The 27,144-nt window shown below is 43.9% G+C and overlaps 1 protein-coding gene across 4 annotated transcripts in view; it reads left to right on the forward strand.

Moving 5' to 3' along the window:
- FANCC (Fanconi anemia complementation group C) overlaps window positions 1-27,144 on the forward strand; it is a 258,726-nt gene that overhangs the window by 216,228 nt on the left and 15,354 nt on the right. For all 4 annotated transcript variants that reach the window (XM_021064601.1, XM_021064599.1, XM_021064600.1 and 1 more), the window contains 3 exons: window positions 8,453-8,609; window positions 18,624-18,676; window positions 20,406-20,505. In XM_021064601.1, the coding sequence (XP_020920260.1) occupies window positions 8,453-8,609; window positions 18,624-18,676; window positions 20,406-20,505 (310 nt within the window). The remainder of the gene's footprint in view (window positions 1-8,452; window positions 8,610-18,623; window positions 18,677-20,405; window positions 20,506-27,144) is intronic.

A 27,144-nucleotide genomic window follows, 5' to 3' on the forward strand; every position in this document is an offset into this window, starting at 1 on the left:
TCTCAGCAGTTTAGATAACCTAGAGGAACTTTCTAATGTCTAGGCCTAAACGTCGAACCTAATTTCTTAAAATCTGTCCCTGGGGTTGCCACTGTAGCCACCTGCAAGCTGCATATTGCATAAAACCTTTCTGGGAGGGCTGTTGCGATCCTTTCATTAGTCCGTGGAGTACCAGTAATTCTGCCTGACGCATCTTTTATGGTAAACCTAAATCCATTGCTTCAAATACTGAAAAGTTTGATGACTAGAAGAAGTTTTTCTACATACTAGAGTGAATGAGCCAGTGAACAAATAAGAACTGGGTGTGGGACTGATCAGCCAACTGACCTCATGGGGTAACTATGAGTGTTAAGTACAATTATAAATTTATGCATACAATTATAAATTGTAGACCACAATAGTTTTGAGAGTTGAAAGAGGTGCCTGTTGTAATTATGGTGGGATGACAGACACAAACCTGTCCCAGACACACTGGAACATTATTTAAATGGGTCCAGTGACTACAGTATGTTTAGCACGATGCCTGGCACCCCAAATAAACCCTCAATAACTATTAGCTTGTTGCTGTAATTATGGTTGTCGTTGACTTTAGTGATAATTAAATTATTTTTGATAATGTCTTACTAGGTTTTCTCAAGTTATATCTTTTCCTTCAAGTGAAATTATCACTGCACTAAGGCCAGATGTAAGCTAAATTCCCATTGCTAAAAAAGCTAATACAGCTCCAAAGATACTTAATAAGAAAAAAATAACTCACAAGAGAAGGCTGACCTTCAACCAAGCCTCTAGTTTTATGTTTTTTTCAGCTCAAAGAAGAAAAAAATCAGGCTTTAAATGTTGTCAACAGAGGTGAATGTCTAAACGAAGAAACGCTCGTACCAAGGACAGAAAGTTAGCAAAACAGTAGTAGTAACTGAAACTCCCATTTCTATCTCTCCATTTATTGAAACGTCCTCTTTTTTTTTTTTCCGTATCTTAATAAGATATGGTCACAAAATTAGTCATTGAAAAAGTTTACTAATACTGCTTTATAATAAATATTCCAGTGTGTCTGGCTTTGGACACTGTCTTTGCTTGGTGTTGCTGCTCTTTGCTTTGAGAAGTGACTTCACTGCACATATAAATGATACTGATGGCACAGTTTCCTCAAATTTGACATACTTCCTAGATCAAGTTTTCATGGAAATACACCCTTGAGATATAATAGAGACTATTCCTTCTACTTCCTTGGAACTAAGTACTCCAGAAAAGTGGGTCCTGATTTTTGAGGTCTTCTTAGCAGCCCAAGCAGCTCTTGATCTCTGTCTGGTTTGGAAGGTGGACACTGCCTGCATTTGTCCAAAATGAGGAAGCTCCCTCCTCTCTCCTGCCTCTCAAGACGGTGTTAGCGCACACTCCCTACCACTGGGCACCAACCTCATCAAGAACTTTTCTTGCAAAGAATTGCATTCCACATTCTGCTTTTGTACTGTAGCTATAAAAAAAAAAATATTTGGAGCCAAAATTATTTAATAAGCAGCTGGACCAATTTCTTTACCTACTACCGCTTTTTTTGGAGAGGATGAGGCACACGCCTAACTCATTAAATTGAGTATTGGGGGAATCGGAGTACAGTTTTCTAAATGTCAAGAAGGCATCTGCCTGGAAGAGTCGTTGGACAGGGCAGAATGTCCTGTCCAGGGTTCTCCTGCTTCGTGTCAGAAATTATTGCTAAGATTCCGATATTCTACACAAAAATGCAGACTAGCAGCCTATTCATCAGTAAGTTAAAGAAGAAAATTATAATGTATTACACCTAAGTCCCAAATCCCCATCATTTTCCTAAAACATAGCTACAATGCAGAAAACTTCCTGTGATTATTATGGAGGAATTTTAGAGAGCCAAATTTTTATCTTACCCTGTTTTTCTTGAAATCGTCATGGATGGATGGCAGTATAGGTAGAATAGGAAAAGGACAGCTTTAGAGTGTTTGTGACGAACATATATTAAACCGAATGAAATTTTTCAGTGTCCATGAAAACACTTTCTTTATTTTACTGGCTCTTTACTCTGTGTGTGCATGTGTTCATTTTATCAGGTCAGGTCAAACAATACAATGCAAAAGTATATTCAGAAAATGTCAATGTCCTTATCACCCTCCAGTACAGAATATAAGAATACCTTATATTCTTTTAAATGTTAGAAATCTTAGGAAACAATTTTCTCTCTTTTTATAAATAGCTTTAAAAAAAAAAAAAGTTTGGAGTTCCCACTGTGGTGCAATGGGATCGGTGGCTTTTGGGGAGCTCTGGGTTGCAGGTTCGACCCCCGGCCCAGCACAGTGGGTTGAGGATCCAGCATTGCCATAGCCGCAGCTTAGCCCAAGACTGGGGCTCGGATCTGATCCCTGGCCCAGGAACTCCATATGCCACAGTGTGGCCAAAAATGAAAAAACAAACCAACAAAAAAAGCAAAACCAAAAACAGCATGGCACTACACACATGACCCTGGAACCTGATTTATTTCTTTTTCTTTTTCTTTTACTTTTTTTTTTTTTTTTTGGCTTTTTAGGACTGCACTAGCAGCATATGAAGATTCCCAGGCTAGGGGTTGAATCAGAGCTACAGCCACCGGCCTACGCCACAGCCACAACAACGTGGGATCCGAGCCACATCTACAACCTACACCACAGCTCATGGCAATGCCGGATCCTTAACCCAATGAGCAAGGCCAGGGATCGAACCTGCGTCCTCGTAAATACTAGTCAGATTCTTTTCTGCTGAGCCACACAACAGGAACTCCTGGAACCTGAATTTTAACCAGCATATCTTAAGTAACCCTCAAGGGATAGACATCCAATTCATCATAAAATAGGAAGATACGAATGGACCATAATTTATTTAGCCAATGGATGCAGTCAAGTTATGTCCAATTTTGTCTTTATAATATCCTTCAACTAATGCTTTTATTTCTGCCAGGCAGATTCACGAAAGTATGGTTATGATGGCCGGGGATATGTGTATTTTACAATTAATTAGGTGGTATCCCATGGCTTAACCAAAAGGGTAAAGCCATTCTCTGTCTCACTTCTGAGAACACCCAATCCCTATACCTGCTTTAGCAGTGCGTGTTGTCATTCATCTTAACATTCGCTGATGTGCACCTGAAAAAGACACCTCCTCAATGTTATGTCTTCGTTATGGCTGCACCCACAGCTTAGGGAAGTTTCTGGGCCAGGGATTGAATCCAAGCTGCAGCTATGACCTACACCGCAGCTGTGGTGAGGCCAGATCCTTTAACCCATTGTGCTGGGTCAGGGATCGAACCCCTGCCTCTGCAGAGACCTGAGCTGCTGCAGTCAGATTCTTTTTTTTTTTTTTTTTTTTTTTTTTTTTTTTTTTTTTTTTTTTGTCTTTTTTTGCTATTTCTTGGGCCGCTCCCGGGGCATATGGAGGTTCCCAGGCTAGGGGTCGAATCGGAGCTGTAGCCACTGGCCTACGCCAGACCCACAGCAACGAGGGATCCAAGCCACGTCTGAGACCTACACCACAGCTCACGGCAACACCGGACCCTTAACCCACTGAGCAAGGGCAGGGACCGAACCCGCAACCTCATGGTTCCTAGTCGGATTCGTTAACCACTGCGCCACGACGGGAACTCCTGCAGTCAGATTCTAAACCCACTGCACCATGGCAGGAACTCGCCTCCTTGATATGTTAGTTGACCTTTCTTTGCTATCAATAAGGTTGGAAATCTGCATATTTTTACTGTCTATTTGCATTTCTTTTATAATTTGCCTTCCTTTATCCTGGTCTTATTGAGGTATAATTTACATATAATGTAATTTTTTATTTCTAAACCAACCTGGTTGTGTAACATTTATATATAACTTAGAACATTATATATAATATCAATGTGTTGGTTCAACCAAATTCTGTTATGCAAGTGTATTAAGATTATATTGCTTTGGGATTTCTTTATCTAAGATTAATATGAAGGTTAAGTCATTAATGTTTTAGAGCAAAACAGATTTTTTTTTTTGTCTTTTTTTAGGGCTGTACCTGCGGCATATGGAGGTTCCCAGGCTAGGGATCTCATCAGAGCTGTTGCTGCCAACCTACACCACAGCCACAGCAATGCCAGATCTGAGCAGAGTCTGTGACCTACACCACAGCTCACAGCAACACTGGATCTTTAACCCAGTGAGTGAGGCCAGGGATCGAATCTGCAACCTCATGGTTCCTAGTTGGATTCGTTTCCGCTGCGCCAAGACGGGAACTCCAAATTTTTTTTTTTTGTTAATAGATGATAGACATGATTCATGGATCCATAAATTCAATTATTCATAGCAATTAGTAGAGTGTGCTCTGAATCAAGAGTAATAAAAAGACAATTGTTAACATATACAGTTTTCAAACTGTGTCTGAGAAAAAATATTACATACTTACTGACTTGGGAGTAGAACTTAAGCAGCTCTATGTAAATTTGTAACTAAGCAGTATCTTTTAATTCAGATATTCACTGAAATACCATTTTTCACGAGCTGCCTTTTACATTTGTTCATATCTATCTACTGTTCATCATTCTCAACAGCTGCTGCTTCTGTGCTCTGGGCATCGCTCAGCCCCCCGACCTCGGGGTAGAAATCACTCTTGATGCACATTTCCGCTCAGAGGGCTTAGGAATGGGACTGAAGAACACTCACTGAAGTGAGAAACTTTGCTAATGATGTACATAATTATTTCATATAGACCCTGAAAAAAGATGAGGTGTGATGAGAGCAGGTCAAAAGACATCCCTGTTATTTGGGAAGGAAGGAGCCACCGTGCAGCCAAATTCTTCCCTCTGTATCCCAGAGCCTCCCTGCCTCCCAGGGGCTCCCTGGCTCTGAGACAGAGGCCACAGACCCTCCTGAGAGGGGTTCCTCTTCCTCCAAAAAGCTGGACAGAAATCCCCTCCCTGGGGTCTGTTAATGTGGCTAAAATTGGCCGACGGCTGGGACTTTGAAAAGTCTTCCCGAGACACTGAAGAGAGTGAACACAAGGTCCAGGCATCTGACTCACTGACTGCTCGCACCTGCCAGGCCCCAACTTCTGAGCAACACCCTCCACTCTCCTGCCTACAGAGTGGAGAGGCTTATAACCTGAGGCTGAGGACCAGCTCCAGCATCAGACTTCTTAGGGTTCAGATTGTAGCAGTATTTCTAAAAGGACTGTATTTATATGACCCACTTTGTGGAGATCCCAGTTGAGTGAGTCCAGTGTAGACACCCTTCCCCCAAATAATGCTGATTTTCTCACCATACTATAATTGAGCATATGAAACATTGAGAATTCTCATACATTCATGGAGTGAGTAGTAATTAGTAAATCCTTTGTCCCTCTCCAACCTCAAAAAATAAGGATAATAATGGTACCTGTTTTGTGGGGTCGTTATAAGGGTGAAAATACAAGTAAAATGCTTAGCCTCCTTCCAAGTAAGCCCTTAATGAATGGTAGCTACTGGTCCTTCAGCCTGCCCCACTCCTCTGCAGCAGTCCATCTAAAACACCACCTTTCAGGAGCACACACGGCCACCACCCCTGTGTGGCTTGCCAGTGTCACTCCCAGCACAGCCGTCCCTCTGGAGACTGGTCTGCAACGCTGGCCGCACCTCCATGCCCCTCCTCTTTGACTCTGCCTGCAGCCTCCGTCCCCACATCCACAGAGGGCCCTCTGATGCGGTGCTCGTGCTGCCCTCCCCATGTCCTCAGCCTCTCAGCAGACTGGCTCACAGCCGGGCCCGCCTTCTCCTTGGTAACATTCTCTGCTTCTGCGTCTCCTGTCCGTCTGGCTTTCCTTCTGTCTGCAGCTTCTCGGCCTCCTCCTCTCAAAAACGTCTTGAGGGACAGACCTGGGCCCCTTCTCTCCCCACTCCGACGTCTCTCCCTCAGAATCCCCCATTCCCAGGCCGCTCCAGGCCAGCTGGCAGCTCCCTGATAGGTCTTCAGCTCAGACCTTTGGCCAGAACTTCCGACGTGCGTACTTCCTTTCTCTGTTGGATTGTGCCTCATACATTCTAAACTCACCTGCCCCAAACTTAGCTCCTAGTAAACCCTTCACAAATCTTTTCTTCTCCTCTTGCCATCTGAACAAATGATCTGTCCCTCCATCTTGTAGCTCAAAGAAACTTGGAATGGCCTCCATCCCTACCTGACCTTCACCAGCCTCTGCTGAGATTCATGGCCAGGTCTCTTGATATTACTGCTAAGATACATCCCCACTCCTTCTCCACAGCCCCCCGGGTCCCAGCCAGCCCCAGCTCCTCCTTGCCTGGCCTGGGGTCCTGCGCAGCCTCCTCACAAGGCACCTCACATGTGCTCTCTGGGGCTTTGCTTTCTTCTGACCTCGCTCTTCCCATCAGAGCCGCTGTTCCCTCTGCTGGAGTGTTCTTCCCACCGCTCCTCACCCTGCTCACCCCACACAGCCGTCTCTAGCCGAACTCAACCCAGAGGCTGCTTCCGGCCCCCACATCTAAGCTGGGACCCTCCTGTTACTCTCTTTTACCTCAGCCTATTCTTTTCCTTCGTGCCTTTATCACAGTTTGGGGTGTGTGTGTGTGTGTGTGTAAACCTCCCACTGGCTAAGGGTACACATTAGGTCTGTGTTGTCCCCAGTTGTTTGGCCTGCACCCGGCACATTCCGTGCCATGGGGGACGTGCTCAGCCATCTTCCTCGAATGCATGACTGCCAGCTCCTTGACTTCAAGTATACTGGGGAGGGCATGGGAAGGGCAGCCCAAAGCACTGGTGCCACAATAGAGGACATCTGTGGTGTGGCCCCAGCACTTGCGGGTGACACGAGGCTGGGGCACCACAGCAGTTCCTCACTGCCAGGTGTGGAGAGGTGAGGGAGGTGGGTCCCGTAAGATTTCCCAGAGGAGCCGATGCTCAGGGTGAACATGGGTGGCAGAAAGCAGGTCAGACAAGGGCCATCCCCACCCCTTCCCCCCTCCCCAGCCCATCTGCCTGCTCCTGGGACAGGCCCTGCAACTCTTGCACTTCCTCTGGTCTTGCCCCAGTTAACCCAGGGCACAGGCTATAGGAGTTACATGGAGGGGGAAGAAAAGGAAAAACCACTGGATAATGCTACCCTGTGTCTTTGCCTGTCCATTTCCTGCCCCTGAACAGGAAATGGGCTTCATGCCAGCTTCTGCAGAGAAGTGGCCCAGACGTGATGGTGAAGGAAAAGACACTAAAGGGCTTGTTACATAATGGGGAACCTTTATGCCCCCAGCTTTTGTTTTTCTTATTGAAAGCAGTAAACATCTGGAGTTCCCATCGTGACTCAGTGGTTAACGAATGCGACTAGGAACCATGAGGTTGCGGGTTCGATTCCTGGCCTTGCTCAGTGGGTGAAGGATCCAGCGTTGCCGTGAGCTGTGGTGCAGGTTGCAGACGCGGCTCGGATCCCGCATTGCTGTGGCTCTGGTGTAGGCCGGTGGCTACAGCTCCAATTGGACCCCTAGCCTGGGAACCTCCATATACTGCGAGAGCGGCCCAAGAAATGGCAAAGAGCCAAAAAAATAAATAAAATAAAAAGCAGTAAACATCTTTGGCAGAACCTGGAAAGCACCCTGCTGTCTGTAGTGCTGCTGGGGAAAGGGCTGAGAGAAGAAAGACAAGTCTCGCCAGGCCAGGGGCGGCCAGAGTCAGAGAGATGTCCCCCTGGTGCTCCCTCCCAGTAGACGTGGAACCCCTGAGTCACTGACCTGACACGGGAGGAACCTCCTACGGAATCATGACTACCCAAAATGGGTAGGGTCTATAGAGTATCATGCTGTGGATCAGCTATGGGTCAGCCAGGCCAGAACCACCTTTTATGAAATTATTACTAAAGAAAATTTTCAACAGATTTCCAAATGCAGTGATTGAATGTTTACTATGTGCCAAGAACTGTGCTAATCTCTGTGACTGTGGCTATTATTGTATTGGGTCCTTCCGACAACAGTATGAGGAAGACAGGCTCATTTTATAGAGGAGTGAAGTGGGGTGTAGAGGTTAACTTTCCCAAGGTCATACAGTTGGTAAGTGGTGGCTCTAGGATTCAAACCCAGGTCTGATTCCATATATCAAACCATTATGATGCACTTTCAAACATAAGTATTTCTTAAGTTAGAGACTGCATTTACCTGGCTATCTCAAGGCCTTTTTATATCCCATTTTTTTCTCTCTCTTTTTCCATCACTATGTATTTGTTTGCTCTTTTTGAAAGCATTGTTTTTTCTTGAGTTGAAGTGGAAGCATATTCACATTTTGCAAATGGATACTTGGTAAATATTTACTGATATTATAAATATTAACTGCTATGCTACTATGACCATGATGAAAAACAAAAGTCATGGATTGGATTTGTCATTACATTTTGAACTCTCTTAATTGTCTTTTTTCAGTAACTCATTTATATTTAAAGTTTTGTTTGTTTTTACTGAAAGGAAGAAGATTTCTCTTCCTGCGTCAGCTATACTCTGCCTCTGGCTCCGGCACCTTCCCAGTCTTGAAAATACAATGCTGCATCTTTTTGAAAAGCTAGTCTTCAGTGAGAGAAATTTCCTGAGAAGGATTGAATGCTTTATGAAAGATTTGTTACTGGTATGTGCTGGGTTTTGATGGGAAGAAAAACCCTTAAAATAAAGGTAACAAGTATCATTTCTTTTAGCGCAAGGGGAAAAATATAAACAGCAATTGACACCCTTGAAAATAATCTATGCTTTTTTTGGGGGGGGGGGGAAATACCTAATATAAAGGCTTTTCCGTATACCTGGAGCATGTATTTAAAATCAGGAGAGGTTGGGAGTTCCCACTGTGGCTCATCAGGTTAAGAATCCAACATAATGTCTGTGAGGATGTGGGTTCAATCCCTGGCCCCGCTCATGGGTTAAGGATCCAGCATTGCTGCAAGCTGCAGCGTAGACCACAGCCTAGCGTTGCTGTGGCTGTGACGTAGGCCAGCACTGCAGCTCCAATTTGACCCCTACTCCTGGAACTTGCATATGCTGCAGGTGCAGTCCTAAAAAGAAAAAAAAAAAAAAAAGAAAGGATTACATGTTGAAATGATGATATATCAGATCTATTGGGTTAAGTAAAATGTAACGTGATCATTGGACCTTGTATTGCAGCATATTCACAAGAATTGACATTTGGGCAATAAAACACATTTTTAAAAACTATTTATTTCCACATGAAAAGTTAAGTTTTAAAAAGTGAGAAATCTTATGAACAATGGGAGGAATCAGTTAACAAAGAAAAGCATCCAAAAAAATAAACTTTTAGCCATTCACTAGAGGAAAAACAAAACGCTTAAGGGATACAAAACAAAACCCCAGAAAACTGGTAAAAACAACCAAGAATTCTGTCCATTTTCTTTTGAGGTAAGCCTGCCAGCCTTGAACCCCCCCCCCCTATGCCGGGGCTGTCCAGGTTCCCCACTACTTGGGTCCTTTCAGGCCTGGGAAATCAGGGGCTCAAGTGGACTAAATGGACCCATTGACCAGTCCAGCTCAGGGGCTGGGCTCACAGGCAGTCCGCAGAACCAGACCAGTCGGAGTGTTTTCGCTCTGTGGGAGGCAGCTCTGGAATTTATGTGCCTTTTTATAAGAACAGGAATAAAGACCAATGCACGCTGAAAAAACTATTTAAAAACTACAGGAGGTGTCCTGCTCCTGGGGCGTCTATTTTACAGGAACCTCAGTTTGCGCTGACATATTTTGTCTTCAGCTTTTGTAACCTCGGGGAGATACGGCACAGAGATTTCCTCCTACTGTACAGATGGAGAAAAGTAGTTCAGAGAGAGATGGTGAGCATTCGGACCTCAAGCTGGTGGCCAGGAAAGTGGGCAGGAGAGTGTTCACCTCCCCACTGAGCTGAGACTTGGGTTGGGGGCAGGGTGAATCTCCTCCGGGAGGGCACTGGGGTCAGCTGCTTACACAGCCCCCACCTCCCCAGCACCTTCCATTGGTTTAATTCAGTTAGAACTGTTTTGTTTCTCTCTCTTTCAAGTTGGAGGCCGTGTAACAGAATCCTCACTGAATCAGTTGCTTTCTCTCTACATCCCAGTTCTCTTTAGGTCCTCATCCCTCCGCATCAGCTCCCGCATGTGACCATGGCTTGTCTGCCGTCTCCCTCATTTCCAGGCTCCTCTTTGCCTTCCCATTCTGCAGCCTCCCAGATGACCACAGACAGTGTTGCAGTTGCCAACAGTTACGCTGCTTTCCGAATTGATTTAGAAGTTTACAGTGTTTGATAGAATTTAAAAAAAAAAAAAAAAAAAAAAAAAGAGGAGTTTCCTTTGTGGCTCAGTGGATTAAGAACCCATCTGGTATCCACGAGGATTCAGGTTCGATCCCTGGCCCTGACTAGTGGGTTAAGGATCCAGCATTGCTGCTAGCTGTGGTGTAGGTCACAGATGCAACTCGATCCTGCGTTGCTGTAGCTGTGGCATAGCCCCTGGCTACAACTCCAATTGGACCCCTAGCCTGGGAACTTCCATATGCCACAGGTACAGCTATAAAAAATAAAAAATAAAAGAACAAAGAAAAGAAGATACTTATAAAGACCAAAAGGGCCCAGAGAGAGTTACTTTTAGCAAAACTAGTACTTGATCTCACCCATTCAAAAGAGATGCATATTAAGGTGAGAAATAAGGATGTATTTTATATTAAAATAATTATAACATTCAAAATAAAGGTTTTCAAAGCCCCAGAGCCCATTCAAAACATTACCTTTATTATCAGATAAATCTGTTTCTAAAGGCAATGCTATAATTTAATTCTCTGGTCCTTTTTCAGTGGCAAAATACAGTAACTGGGCTATTTCTTTGCCTGCGAAGGTATTTATTCAATTTTCTTTTTTCATTTTATTTATTTATTACTCAATGAATTTATTACATTTATAGCTGTGCAATGATCATCAAGTCTTCTCCCTATAGGAAAATTCCAGTTTTATCAGCTTCTCTAACTTGGTTGGATTCTGCAACCTGGCAATCCTTCTCTGAACCTTCTTCTTCACATCCTTTTTCCCTGTGGCCCTCGGGCCTGAGCAGCACTTCAGCAAGCACAGAATATGGTTGTGTGAGAGAGAGAAAGCGGGCACGCTCATCAGACATCACGTGGTTGTAGCCTTTGGTCTCCAGCTTACGGCTTAAAATGATTTTCCCCAACAGTTTTGCACTCCGTTGATTTACAGAAGCATTTATCAGGATCACATGTATAGAGATTCAGAGCTTCCATCATGGTCCAAGGGGGATTCCAGGGAGTGTTATTTGGTTTAATTTATTGTGGCATTGGCAGGATGTGACCCCTCTGTGCCTTATGGTTCAAGGAGATAATTATAATACGGAGCTGCCAGCCCTTGATTGGCATGGGCCGCTCTCCTCGGCATCCCGGGGCCTATAGTGCCAGAAAACCAGGCAGGCTGGAATAAGCCTGTGCCGTGACCGAGTGATTAGAAGGGTAACCTGAAGAACCTGCTTCCTAATTGCATCATCTGATTCACTTATCACGGCGCAGTATCTCGGTGCAGTGACAGGACCGGGCAGAAGTATCAGAGAGATCTTGAAGGCTTGGATAGCACAGGGCTGCTGTGCTTTTCGTCCAGAAGAAACCCGATGCCTATGACATTAGCGTTGGATTCTGAGAGTAATTAAAGTGTGATGGTCTACCTAGCTTGTATTTTATGTGGAGCACTGTTAATTATGTTTCCATCTCTTGGGACTATCCAGAATTAGCCCTGGAAATTCTAGAATTACCAAGATGTTGCAAAAACAAAAGATAAAAGCGTGGTACAGGTTGTACAAAGTGAAATGGTCTCCGCAAGTGTTCTTTGTTCTCTCACGGACTCGGGCTTGATAGTTTCCATTAAGACTAGGAATAATAAGGCTCTAATCGAATAATCACCTGAATTCTGAATGCATATATGCATTTTTGACTTCAAAAATAAAGATAAGTTTTCGAAACCGCTTTACTTTTGAGACTCACCCTTTGGCTCCCATGGGCTGGACCTCCCCCAAGTTCATGGCCACCTGCCACATGTGGTGCTCCTAAATAAAATGAGGTATTAACCTCAGTTTGTCATCTCCTCAGTAGACCAACACTTTTCAAAAGCAGGTGGTCTTGTGTTTCCCTTGACAGAAGAGGCAATGAAGACTATAACCCATAGCTTCAGACCCGATGTCACCAAAAAGCAGTGAAAGCCACTTGCTAATTATGCAGCTTTCTTGGCACTGTTTGGTTTCCCAAGGCTGGCCCTGAATCAGAAGGATGTTATGTTTTCCAGTTACAATTCTGTTTGTGGAGCCCAGAAAGCTATTGTTGATATTCCACATTTGAATGAAAAATGCTGGCTGGGTGGCACTGTGCTTGGCTGCCCCGCTGTGTGCCAGGGCCAGGCTATACCCTGGTTCCCATGCCCTCCCATTCCATCCTTTGCTGGCAGGCCCCACATGCCGCCTGCCCCTCCAGCTGGGTCCAGAGATTTGCCCGTGAAAGGGCGAGTGCAGGAGGGCTGGGGTGCGGTTTGGTTTTATTAATTCAGATTTTAAATCAGAAAGAAAACTCCTGCTATTCTCTTCATAGCTCCATTAAAATTCGTTTTTTATCTTGTCAAGTATATGTCAATAAAGATAGGGTGAAAAATTAGTTCTTGTCCTAATAAGAGGTTATGAGTAATAAACATGCAGATACCTCAGTGTTCTCCTTGAGATCCCACATAGGAGATAAGATGCATTCTTGTTTTCCTTCTCCAGATAGCAGTCACTTCAAAAAGAAAAAGATACCTCTTTTACACAAAATTCCAAACGCAGTGCCCCTTTAAGAAAAGATTATACTGAAGAATTAACCCTACATCCTGGATGATGTCAGTTTTCTCTGCCTGATTAACTTTTTACTAGTGTTCGAGGGTTTTCTTTTCCTGCGTTCTCATTAGCAGTCTTTTAAGCATTTCCTTTTTGAGCTCTTTAATGTGACGCATGTAATTTAACAAAAGCTGAAGTAGATAATTTAGCAGTGGTCGAAGAGAAAAGTGTGGAGGTGGTTTATGCTTGTGGCTAAGGTTAAAAAAAAAAACCTCTCAGACAGTAATTGCACTTTCCAGCATCGACCTCATGGGGGCACCAGATCACCCAGTATTGTCTATAAAGAAAGGCCCACATTGCAAGTTCTGTTTTCACTGCTGGGGACGCGGGACCTGGCAACCAGTCAGAGGTGAAGGGAGAGAAACGAAAAAACAAAACAAAACAGGGCAGTAGTTGACCTGGGAGGTCACTGCCACTCAGAGGCTGAGCCAAGAAGCAGCAGGGGGCTAAGGAGCTATCTTCCCAGTCAGCCTGAACAAGCAAGCAGGATGGAGGCCACTGGGCGAGGCTAGAAGAGGAACTTGGGATTTGGGGGATTTTGCTCAGCATCCAGAGCTGGCATCCCTGTGTCTTCATGCTCTCAGAGAGTGCGGGCAAAAGTAAAACCCAAACATACATTTGGTACTTGTTAAGTTTTTTGTTTTTTTTTTTAAAGCCGAGAAATGACAGATTTATCACTAATTAAACAATAATTGCATTATGGAGTACTGAAAAAAGTGTTTGTAGTATAAACAACATCTGGTAAAAATTAAAAAGAAACAGTAATTTTTCCAAGCTCAAATTTGTTGAAAGAAACTTGAATGTTTTGAAACAAAATAAATCCTAAAATGTAAAAGGGATATTTACAGTCTTACGTTTGGTATTTTGAAAGTAGAAAAGAAGAAAATGCGTAATAAAAAAAAAATAGCTATTTATAAAGGTGCCTTGTTTTACATGACAAATGTGAAGATTTTTTTAAGTAGATTTTTTTTTAGCCATTTTTTTAACTCAATAGTTTATTGCAATGAAACTTATGAAGAATCTCCTTTTTCTGTCTTTTTAGGGCCACACACATGGCATATGGAGGTTCCCAGGCTAAAGATCCAATTGGAGCTGTAGCTGCCAGCCTACGCCACAGCCACAGCAATGCCAGATCCGAGCCACATCTGTGACCTACACCACAACTCACGGCAATGCTGGATCCTTAACCCACTGAGCAAGGCCAGGGATCAAACCCGAAACCTCATGGTTCCCGGAAGTTGGATTCGTTTCCGCTGTACCACAACGGAAACTCCAAATCTCCTTTTTTTTTTTTTTTTTTTTTTTTTGTAGAAGAAAGTTATTTTTTGATGAATAGTCACCTTTTAATTTATAATATATATATTAGCACATGGGCTCCTGCCTGTCAAGGGTTTGGAAGAGTCTGCTGCATGGTAGGATGTTACCGCCAGCTGTTAGGTAAAGTGGAGGGAAAACTTCTTATTTAGCCTTTTTTTTTTTTTTTTTTGTTACTGTTATGGAGTAAACTATACAAAACCACATAAAAATAGATTGTGAAAGAGAATCTATCCCAGGCTTCCTGAACTTCAGTTTACCTCTCACCTGAAACTTCTCTATTTTTTAGGAAAAATATGTATGAAGGATGATAAATGAAGAAGGCTTGAGAATTTTTTTTCTGTGTCTTCACTGCCTTTTTGTTTTTTTTATAGGAGGCATCCACTTTTGTCTGTGAATTACCTCAAATCATAGTATAATTTCCCTTTCTCACACACGGAGAGAATCAGAAAATGATAGAGAAAAGCAAAGATTTCTTCCTGGGAATTCTGTTCTTCCCTGTTCTCAGGCCTTTTTCACGTGACAAGTGGCTTGTAATAATCATTGATGAATCAGGATGAAAATAACAGGTTAGACGCCAAAGGCAGAGAGCAAGCATGGATGTTATTTGTACGGCTCACGGCACAGAGTGACAAGCTGGCTTCCCCTCCTCTCCCCACAATGCAGGCCTGGACAGCACGACCTCTGGGCACTGCATGTTGCTTAGTCTTCCTCTGTTTTTGCTTTTGTTTTTTTCGTCTTTTTGTCTTTTTCTAGGGACGCACCCACGGCATATGGAGGTTCCCAGGCTAGGGGTCGAATCGGAGCTGTAGCTGCTGGTCTATGCCAGAGCCACAGCGACGTGGGATCCGAGACGCGTCTGCGACCTATACCACAGCTCACAGCAACACCAGATCCTTCACCCACTGAGCAAGGCCAGGGATTGAACCCGCAACCTCCTGGTTCCTAGTCAGATTCGTTAACCACTGAGCCACAAGGCATTTTCATGCCAAAGCAGACTTGTCCACTAAGGAGAACACATTTGGAGCGGGTTTCAAGCTAAGGAGACCACCAGCAAACCACCAGTGCACAGGGAGCAAGAGGCAGCCCAGACCCTCCTTTGCCCTATGTAGAGCAGAGGGCTAGGTGAGAAAAAGACAGGAACTCCTCCCCTGTTTTTTTGAGGGGTGGGAACGGTGTGTGCTGGGCAGAGGAGGTCAACAGTGAAGTCCTGGGTAGCTGTGGAGAGGAGAAAAGGGAGGCACACCCCCCAGAACAGTCTGGTCCACGAGAAAAAGGAGACCAGAGTCCGGAGCTCTCCCTGCTCATCTTCCGTCCGTCCTCTGACATTTCATGAAAGAGTTGGAGTAGCGCGAGGCGCGGGGGCGGGGGGGAGAAGGGCACAGCTCCCGCTACTGATGGCCTCCTGGGGACAGGGTTTCCCTGCACTTGAAATAATCGTACGTGGAAATCGTCAGGCCAGATGGAGGAGAAAAGAGCTTGAGAAGGAACAGATTTTGGTAGGATGGAGAAAAACAGCCAAACAGATGGAACTCAAGAAAGGTTTTCTTTTCTGTCCTCATTATAATAGGAAAGATAACTGCCCGAATCGCGAGGCTCCAGAGCTCAGCTCCGGAGCCCTGGGTTGCAGGGCGGCCTGTTGTGTTAGTGTTGCGTCCCCTTTTACAAATAAAACAGGACCCAGAGGGGTTAAATGTTTGCCTCTTCCCTCACATGGAGGCTGAAAAGATTTGGGCGGGAGTGGGGGGTGGTGGGAATTTATGGCTTCCAAAGAAGCATAAATTAAGACTTTAATTCTATTTGGAGGATTCCCTTGATAAGAAAAGCAGCTTAAGTTTGCTTTTGTGATTTGCTGTCACTGGGACACATGCCTGGCCTGTGAACACTCCCGGCTTCATGAGGGGACTCCATGACCCTGAAATTATGTGCTTGGGAAGTGTGAAGAGTCTCATTTTTAAAACCATCAGTAAAGGCCGCAGATGAGAAAGAGCTGTTCACAGCTCTGGAGTGGCAAGGGAGTCTGGTTTTTAAATCAAAATCTTTGCCATTGCTGCTTCAGGAGGGTTCCCCTGCCTCCTGGCATCTTCTCTGGTTTAAAAGCTAAAACAGGTTGTGGAAGCAGGCTGAGCACAAGCAAAGGTCTGAAATATTTGGACAGAAAGAAATCTAAGGAGAGAACAGGCAGATTCCACACAGTCTGGAGACATTTAAAACATTTGATTACGCCGTTTTGTTTTTAAAAAAAAGAAAGAAAGAAAGAAACTGCATAAAAGAGCAGTATGTCCAAGCTCTAGTCCTCTTTCAGTAAGCTGAGTTAGAACTTTCTTGCTTTCCCCTTGGCCTTCACGGTCACCTGCTCTACACAGTGGATTGGCCTTCTCTTTGCTGTTTGGAAATCCTTGTATTTAGTACTGAGTGCTTTTCAACTAGCATCAAATTTATAGATTGGTTCTAGAGTAGCAACCATTTAGAACCAAAGAAATGGCTCTATTTTACCATGTTCAATTTTAGTCTTATTTTCTTTCTTTCTTTCTTTTTTTTTTTTTTTTTTTTTTTTTTGTCTTTTCAGTGCTGCATCTGAGGCATATGGAGGTTCCCAGGCTAAGGGTCGAATCAGAGCTGTAGCTGCCAGACTCCGCCACAGCCACAGCAACGCAGGATCCAAGCTGTGTCTTTGACCTATACCACAGCTCCCGGCAACACGGGGTCCTCAACCCACTGAGCAAGGCCAGGGATCAAACCCGAGTCCTCATGGATACTAGTCGAGTTCGTTACACTGAGCCATGACGGGAACTTCTGTTAGTCTTATTTTCTATCAATGCATTTGCAGGCTCTGTATGTCTGTCTTTGTCATGTCTATGAGCACGTGACAGTGTTATTGGTCTTAAACACTGATTCAAGATCCATATTGTCTATATATGAAATTGTGGCAAATTTGATGAGTCACATTTCTTCAAGGCATGCTTTTCCCTTGTTTGAGTTTTCCATTATGAATACATAAAAAGTCTATGTTTTCTGGGCATATATCCAGTGACTTTTTAATAACTTATTATTTACATTGAGGCTGAGAAGCAGAGTTAACTGACTTGCCTGTGATCAATGCCAAGAAGTATGCCGTTGAACCATGGTTCTGACAAATTACTTTCTTGAGTATATAATGAATTTATTCCTTTTAGATAAAAATGGACGTCAGTGAAGGATTAGGGATGTGGCTTACTCTACCTAAAACGTGGAGATTTGTAACTCACAAATAGCAAAGCTCTCACTTTAAGTAAAGGGAATTATCCCATCATTTTAACAAGGGGCAATACCTTTGGTTGGCGCTTATCGTGACAGCCTGTAATGGCGGTGTGTGAACACTAGATGGCACACGTTCAATGTTACAACTCAAAACCCCAGCACAGACCTGCAGAGTGGAAGGGTCTGGGGAGATAGGCACCATTCTTTCTCCAGCTTGGTCTAGAAATCTTAAGAGGCAACGCATATCCTTTCTTCTGTCTTTCTTGCTGAGGGGATATGAAAAAATGCTTCCCCAAGCTAGTCATATATAGTCCAATATGAATCTAAGAAATTCTTTTTAGAGCCTGATTCTAAACATTTGGTTGCTACTGTGAAGTATCTGCTTTAGAACACAAATGGCATTTTCCTCTGGCTTTATCATGCTTTGAGCTTTGAGCTCTGGCCAAAAAGATATGGAATCTGGGTCAGGCCCTCTGAAGCCCCTCCCGGGCCCCTGAACATCAGCTTCTACAGATTTAAACCATCAAAACCTAACACAAAAATATTTGCGGAATAAAGTAAATTGCTTTCATCATTCAAAATGATGTTATCTTTATTCTTTTTCATTAACCTTCTTTTCATTTCTAAATAATTCAAGCTGCGAAATTCATGGTGTACTAAGATGTGATATTATTTAGTCTGGCAGATAGTGGTCACCACTTTTCTCAGTAGTAATTCTGAATTATTATGTTCATTTCCTAATAACCAGGAATGAAAAGATTGTAGGCCCGGATCTGACCTTGAGACACTTTTAATTCATGTGAAGAGATCAGACCCATGGGGCGCCTAGTGTAAAACTAGCCACATAGGCAGGCTCTGTGTCATTACAGCATGCTGGTGGAAGGTACTTTTTTAATTTTCCATGATACTTATTGACTGTATTTTCCTGCATCATATGGACTTATTGTCGACAACGTGGAACATACAGGAGTATAAAGAAGAAATAAAGGTTGCCTGTCATTCCCTTGCCCCAAGAGAATGCTGTTTGCATTTGTATGCAGGGCTTTGGCCATAAACGAGTGTTTCTTTTTTTCTAATCCAAGGGAATATACCCATTTTCTAGACACCAGTAGTTCTGGCCAACTCATTTGCCCAATAAGAGCAAGTCATTATTGATAAAATACTTCTGGTATTTTACTTTCTCACGGTCTTTTCCTTCACAGCCCGAAGCTGCCTGCCACCCTGCCGTATTCAGAGTTGTTGATGAAATGTTCAGGTAAATATTGTTTCTGCTACCAATTCAATGGTTCAGTTTCCAAATATGAATATAAAAACTGCTCTGGTACTCTCTGGCTATACCGTGGGAGAATTTGTCTCTGACTACTTATCCCTCTGAGCTTTTTGGTAAAACCCAAATGTCTGTGTGTGTGTGTGTGTGTTATTTGTCTTTTTAGGGCTGCACCAGCAGCACATGGAGGTTCCTAGGCTAGGGGATTGAATCGGAGCTGTAGCCGTCAGTCTACGCCACAGCCACAGCAATGCTGGATCCAGGCCATCTCTGTGTCCTTCACCCCAGCTCATGGCAACACCGGATCCCTAACCCACTGAGCGAGGCCAGGGATCGAACCCATGTCCTCATGGATACTGGTCAGGTTCGTTAACTGCTGAACCACGACAGGAACTTCCTTTCAGTGTATATTTAAATGCCAGTGGCGTTCTCTTGCGGTGCAATAGGTTAAGGACCTGGCGTTGTTACCACCGCAATTTTGGTCACTGCTGTGGTGCAGGTTCGATCCCTGGCCAGGGAACTTCCACATGCTGCAGACGTAGCCAAAAAAGAAAAAGAAAATTTTTTAAGCCAATGGCTAGAAATGAATATAAATATCTTTTTTTAACCTTTTAAAATTCTGATAATAATGGTAGAGAAACAGAATCAAGTTTGATTTTAAATCATTAAATACTCATGTAGGATTTTTCTCAATTCAAAATAAGGGTAGTAGTATTCTACCTTCACCACACGAGGGCTGACCGATCTTTTTAAAGGATTTTAGAGGGAAAGCAAACCATGAATAATAAATAATGCCATGCTTAGCAGAGCTCTTCTGAAAGGCAGAATAACCTATGCATATTATCTTACAACCCACTGATTTTCATTCTGCAGGACTCTTTGGGAAATGCATTGGACTTGCAATACAGAGAGACAAGGACGCCAGGTTGGGTTATGGCTGGCAGTAGTTGGGGGCTGGACCCCTCACAGGGGGCTTGTCTCTTGGGGAGGGTTTCTAGCCTCTTTCCTGGGCGCTGATGCAGCGAGGTATCTACCCTCTCTGTCCCATCCCCCTCGCACTCAGCAAATAGAGGCCCCGGGGCAGACAGCAGACACTGCAGAAAGGAATTTTTACAATAGCAAATAATCCAGCACTTGAGTTGATCTTGAAACATACCAACTTTAAGCGTAAATGAGCACAGAAATAAGTCCGAATGCTGTTTTTAGTTTAAAGCTAACAGAGTTTCCACTGATTTTGTTATTGTCGTTTAAACAAACATAAAAGTTAGTTGTATGAAAATGCGTAGAAGCCAAACCAGAAGCACAGAGGTTCTTCCACCACTTTGCTAGGTGGATTTGACTGAACCATTTTAACCCCTTGGGCACCTCCTTCTCCACTGGCAAAAGCAAAGGTCTGTGAATGCTGCATTTCCAGGCACACGGTGCACAAATATTTGTAAAGAGCATTCCAGGCCCGTGGGGGAGGGATATAAAGTGCTTTATAATTTAAAAGCCAAGAAAGGGAGCTCTGGACATTTTACTTTTCAAGACGGTCTTTAGAGAAGGGAGTGATAGATTTCCCCTGTTTTCATCCAAGGACTGAAGTCTAATGAGTTGACAAACTATGAAGCTTATGGCACAAAGAGAGTATTTCCATTTTTCCTTTTTACGTGTTTAGGTTCACATGTTTGCCAGATTAATCACTGAACGCGTTGTGATCTGGCTTTGCATTGCTCAGGTACGCGCTCCTGGAAACTGATGGAGCCCCAGAAGTACTAGCCGCTCTTCAAGTGTTTACACGATGCTTTGTAGAAGCTCTGGAGAAAGAAAACAAGCAGGTTTGTGATATTGTTATATTGCAGCTATTATTCATTCCCTCAAAGAAAAAGAGGCTGTTAAGAGTATTTGATTAATCACCAGAAAGGAGCACTTTATTTTCACTGATTTTGATAGACTGCTTTGTTCACAAAGAAGGCTTCCAAATGAATGCCCCCGCAAAGGTAAAACCATTTTAGTTGAAAATTAATCACGATGGCTTCTGTCTGTCTCGTGTCCTGGAACTCAGAAGCATCTCTCTACTGTTGTGCAGAGAACTCTGTTATGCCAGCATGGCCCACCCCAAAGGATGAACTTTCTGGGTCCTGTTTGTCCATCAGGACTCTGCCCGTCCTGGGCCAGAGAAAGGTTTTCTGGAGTCTGTGTGGTGTGTGCTAAGAAGGAGATGCCACTGATTACACAGCAGTAGTAGATATTCTTTTCTTTCTTTTTTTTTTTTGTCTTTTTGCCATTTCTTGGGCCGCTCTCGTGGCATATGGAGGTTCCCAGGCCAGGGGTCCAGTCGGAGCTGTAGCCACCAGCCTACACCAGAGCCACAGCAACACGGGATCTGAGCCGCATCTGCGACCTACACCACAGCTCACGGCAACGCTGGATGGTTAACCCACTGAGCAAAGGCAGGGATCAAACTCGCAACCTCATGGTTCCTAGTCGGATTCGTTAACCACTGCGCCACGAGGGGAACTCCAATAGATGTTCTTAATATGGGTTTCCGTTTACATCAGAGACCTAAATGTGAACTGGTTTCCAGGAGGGATGGGAGAGAGTGAGAGTGATGAGAAAAGATTTGAATAATCCTAGAGGAGGAGCTAGGAATGGCCATGACCAAGAGGTATGTGCTGGACCCAATCAGTGAGCAAGAAGCCGAGCTAAGACCTGCAGGAAAACTTGCATGGGGTGAGTGGGGGGGGGGGGTCTCCCTGCCAGCAGAGGCAGCTGACCAGTTAGAGGGACCTGTGAAAGGGGAACCTTTTCTACTGGAGAGCTTCTTTCGCCTTTGGGCATTTTAACAGGCCTGTGCTTCTGATGGCCACAGACTAAATGTCACTGTGGGGCTTTGTCTGCTCAAGTGCCCCAGTCCGCTGCAGTTTCCTGTGAGGAAAGCCATGGGCCCATGGGATGCTCTCTGTGGTGTGACTTAGGAGAACCGTGCTATGATGACTGGCCCTCCTGAAATCCCATACACCCCTACACCAAGAACCCTCTCGGGTTTTAGCAGATGTTTCTGTTTTTTGAGGCAATGATAAATATTTATGAAGTCTTTTTCCCATCTTCTCTTTCCCTAGGGAAGGGAGCTAAACTCTAGCAAACAGCATTATCAATGGTACCCAGCCTGGAATTCGGGAGGAGAGCTCAGCTGAAAGGCACTGCCTGGCCCTCACATTTATTTTGAGGCATGACTATAAATATCTTTTATCCTCCCTGAACATTCTTTGTATTCCCAGTTAGGAGCTGGCCTCTAGAAAACCTGTCCCTTTGACTCCTGGAACACTTAGGTTAGGGCAGAGGACACCAGTGCAAGGCGTATTGCTTTGTCCTGTTCGCTCGAGTCTGTTGTTCTCATCAGCTTTGCTCCTGGGACACAGTGTTGGCCTTGGCACTTTAGATCTGGGCTGGCTGAACTGGACATATAACCACTTTTAGTGTGGAATAGTACCTGCCCGAGCTACATGGGTCTGGTGCTGTGAGGGGCACAAACTGGGTCCCGGTGGAAGGCAGGATGGAGGGGGCAAAAGAAACAGGAAGTCACTGCCCTGTTGTGAGTCAGGGATACGAGAGCAGTAACCTCTTCACTTTGCAAAGGCCTTGCTGCACGTGTATGATGTTGTTTCTCTTCCTGGGGCCGTTCCTGATTGCCTGCCTTTCCAGCCCCTTTTTAAATTTTGATTTATTTATTTATTTGTTTATTATTTGCTTTTTAGGGCTGCATGCACAGCATATGGAAGTTCCCAGGCTAGGGGCCCAATTGGAGCTGCAGCTGCCAGCTTACACCACAGCTATAGCAATGCGAAATCTGATCTGAATCCCCTACCCACTGAACAAGGCCAGGGATCGAACCCACATCCTCATGGAGCCTAGTCAGATTCGTTTCCACTGCGCCACCACAAGAACTCCTTGAGTGCCCCTTTTTTAAATGATTCCTGATGCATGCCATCTTCTGTCCTATTTGTTCCCTACATGACCCTCGTTTCTCTGTGTGTTTTATTCATTCATCCACATATTCGTTCTTAATAAATGAGTATCATCAGGGTTCCCTGGTGGCTCAGCAGGTTAAGGATCCAGCCTTGTCACTGCTGTGGCGTGGGTTCGATCCCTGGCCCAGGAAATTTTGCAAGCCTCTGTCATGGCCAAAAGAGTCAAGGTAAAATAAAGAAATGAGTTATCTGCCAACCTGACATCCACCAAGACCTAGCCCAGCTGTAGTGACTTTGAGGTGCCATGTGCTCCTTTCTATACTGTCACCCTGACTTCTCCCCAGGTAACTGCTGTCTTGACTTGATGTTTATCATTCCTTTTCTTTTTCTGAATCACACATATATATGATTACTAAACCATGTTCTCTTTACTTGTCATTGCTTTTGCTCTTTCTAAAACCCTGCCACAGATAGGAGTGACACCGTATGCAGTCCTTTGAGCCTTGTCCTTGCCTGCGTGGTCTTAGGATTGCTCCAGGCTGTGCGTGGCCTTGGGGGGAGTGCTGTGTCCTGCTGGGCGGGGCAAGTACCACAGTGCAGCCATCTTCCTGGTGCTGGGCATTTGCATTGTTTCCAGATTTTGTTTTCTTTGATGCACAGCATCACTTTGAACATGCTGGGGAATATCCTTAAGAGTGGAAGTACTGGTTCTGAGGTGGGCAGAAGTTCAGCCTAGGCTCATACTGCCAAGTTGTTTTCACCCGTGGTTGTGCCAATTAACATTCCCCCCAGCAGTTGAGGAGAAATCCCATTAATCCACATTCTTTCCCATTGTCAGAAATGTTTATCTTCAGGGCTCCTCGTTCTCTTTTTATCCTTTCCTCTCACCCTTGTTTTATTTGGAGAGCACTGTGCAGTCCCATGAATGTGCCCAGTCGGACTAGTGGGCAAAAATTTAAGGTTGTCATGACAAGCTGCTTTTTCTGAGCTTGCATAATGGCTCCAATACAAACAGCAAATCAGTTCAGGTTCTGGTCCCAGAAGTGACAAGGTTTAATAATGTACTAGACTAAATCTCCCACAGATAAAATTATAAACTCTGAGAGGGAAATATTTTTTTACCACTATTTGAAGGTACTAGAGAACAACCCAAAAAGCAGATAAAAAGTAGGGGGGATTCAACCTTTGAAAAAGGAAACCGCATTGGGTATTCTTCTGACTTTTCCCTGAGGGCTCTTATGTGAGGGTGGGAGGGGGGTTGAGCGGGGTCAGGGGTTGGTCAGAACTCTAGACACAATCTGATTGACCTGAGGTGTCAAAAGGCAGAGCTGCGTGTGGGCTGTCAGAGGAACAAAAATAGATGGGACAAAAGAAATGAATATCCAAAGATAAACCCACATATACCTACAGTAATCACAAAACTAAGTGAAAAACTAGTAAGCCAATTTAAAATAACTAGTGAAAAAGCAAATATTTCAGACTAGGTGAAGAACCAAGAGCCCCATTCTAATATAAAGACACAGATAGACTATAAAGTAAAAGGAAGGAAAGAGATACATTATGTAACTAATGAGCACAAGAAAGCAGGTTTGGCTGTACTGGCAGCAGATGGACTAGGTCTCAAGATAAGGAGTATGACCAGACAAACATAGGGACATTTTTTTAATGATGAAATAGTTTATCAAAAGAAATACCAATAACGAATGGATATATGCCTGATCACAGAGTTCTGAAATACACAAAGCAAAAATTGACAGAAGTAAAAAGAGAAATAGACAAATCCACAGCTGCACGTAAAATACTCGGGAATAAATTTAACAAAAGATATATAAGACCTCTACATGGAAAACTACAAAACACTGCCAAGAGAAACTAAAGAAAACTTACACATAAAAGGAGAAAAACCAGGAGTTCCCGTCGTGGCACAGCGGAAACAAATCTGACTAGGAACTGTGAAGTTTCAGATTCGATCCCTTGGCCTCTCTCAGTGGGTTGAGGATCTGGCGTTGCTGTGGCTGTGGTGTAGCTTGCAGGTGAGGCTCGGATCGGGTGTTGCTGTGGCTGTGGTGTAGGCCAGCAGCTGTAGCTCTGATTCAACCCCTAGCCTGGGAACCTCCATATGCTGACGGTGCGGCCCTAAAGACAAAAGACAAAAAGAAAAACAGACAGACAGACAAACCATATTCATGAATTGTTAAGATACCTGGTTCATTGTGAGCCTAGTTAAAATTCCAGCAGGGTTTTCAAAACAGAAATTGACAAGCTGATTGTAAAACTGATATGGAAATGCAAAGGACCAACAGTAGCCAAAACAATTTGGCGAGAAAAAAAAAAAGAGGCTTCACACTATTTGATTTCAAAACTTTAAGCTCAAAACCAAGACAGTGAGCTACTGGCAAAAAGATAGACATAGAAGAGTGTCCAGAAATGGATCTGTACATATATAGTCAACTGATTTTTGACAGAGATGCCAAGGCAATTCAATGGGCAAAGACAAGTTTTGAACAACTGGTACTAAAACAACTTGATATCCAGATGGGGAAAAAAATGAACCGCTACCTCACAAACACAAAAGTTAACTTGAGATGGATCATAGACTTCAAAATAAATGCTAAAACTACAAAGCTCATAGAAGATAACGAAGAAAATATCTTTTTTGATGTTAAGATAATCTAAGGTTTATTTATTTATTTCGGTTTTTAGGGCCATACCCATGGCATATGGAGGTTCCCAGGCTAGGGGTCGAATCAGAGAAATAGCTGCTGGCTTACACCACAGCTCACAGCAACGCTGGATCCTTAACCCACTGAGCAAGGCCAGCGTCTTTATGGATGCTAGTCAAGATTCATTAACCACTGAGCCATGATAGGAACTCCTGATAATCTAAGATTTCTTAGAAGGAATGCAGAAAAGCACTGGCAGTATGAGAAAAACGGATAAATTAGATTTTATCAGAATTTAAAACTTCTGGGTTTTAATAGACATCCTTAAGAAAATGAAAAAGCTATCCACCAGCAGGTACAGAAGATTCTCAATACATATATCTGACAGAGGACTTGTGTCCAAAGTATATCCAGATCTCTTACAACTCAAGAACACAAGAAACAACTCACTTGTTTTAAAATGAACAAAAGATTTGAGTACACACATCGAAAAATATGTATAAGTTGGCAATAAACACATGAATTGTTCAGCCTCATGTGCCGTCAGAGAAAATGAACAGCAAAGCCATGATGAGGTAACATTTTACACCCACAAGTACGGCCAAAATTAATAAGATTGACAATACCAGACGCTGGCAAGTATGTGGAACAACTGGAATTCTTATAAATTGCTGATGAGAGCGTGAAGTGGTACAACCACCTTGAAAAATTACATGGCAGTTTCCGCTGAGCAAGCATCTACTCTATGACCTCGTAATTACATTCCTATGGTATTGACAAAGAAATGAAAGCACATATCCACTAAAAGATACAAATGTGAATGTTTGTTTTGTTTTTATTCGGTGGCAGCACCTGTGGCGTATGGAAGCTCCAGGGCTAGAGGTTGAATTGCCGCTGCAGCTACCAGCTTACGCCACAGCCACGGCAATGCCCAATCTGAGCCACATCTGTGACCTGTGCCACAGCTTAGGGCAATGCTGGATCCTTAACCTGCTGAACGAGGCCAGAAATCAACTGTCTTCACGGAGACAATGTTGGGTTCCCAACCCGCTGAGCCACAGCAGGAACTCCAATTGTGACCATTAATTGCAACTTTATTCATAATAGCCTGAAACTGGAAACAACCTAAATGCCATAATGGGAGAATAAATAAACAGATTTTGGTATATTCATACAAGGACTACTTCTAAGCAGTTTAGTTTTCTTTTGTTTTTGTCTTTTTAGGGCTTCAATCATGGCATATGGAGGGTCTCAGACTAGGGGTCCAATCGGAGCTGCAGCCAGTGGCCTACGCCACAGCCACAGCCATGCCAGATCCGAGCCGCGTCTGCAACCTGCACCACAGCTCACGGCAATGCCAGATCCTTGACCCACTGAGCAAGGCCAGGGATCGAACTTGCATCCTCATGGGTGCTAGTCGGGTTCTGCTGAGGCACAACAAGAACTCCCTAAGCAGTTTTTTAAAAATGAACTCCTTATACACAGTAGCATGGAGGGATCTCAAAAGAACATGCTGAGCCAAAGAAGCCGAACACAAAAACTACATACTCGTATGATTCTACTTATATGAAAAGCAAAAACCTACAAAACTGATCCCTCTCATCGAAATAAAAATGTTGGTTGCCATGAGGAACTTGCACTTGCTGCCAGTGGGCCCCCCCCCCCAAAAAAAAAAACATTGCCAGGGTTGGGTGGCAGGATTGACTCCAACAGCCACAGGGAACTTTCTGGGGGTGATAGAAACGTTCTGTGTCTTTTTCTTTTTTTTTTTGTCTTTTGTCTTTTTAGGGCCGCACCTACAGCATATGGAGGTTCCCAGGCTAGGTGTCCATTCGGAGCTGTA

This window comes from Sus scrofa, chromosome 10, assembly GCF_000003025.6.
Source record: "Sus scrofa isolate TJ Tabasco breed Duroc chromosome 10, Sscrofa11.1, whole genome shotgun sequence".
In the NCBI taxonomy this organism is placed as follows: Eukaryota; Metazoa; Chordata; class Mammalia; order Artiodactyla; family Suidae; genus Sus; species Sus scrofa.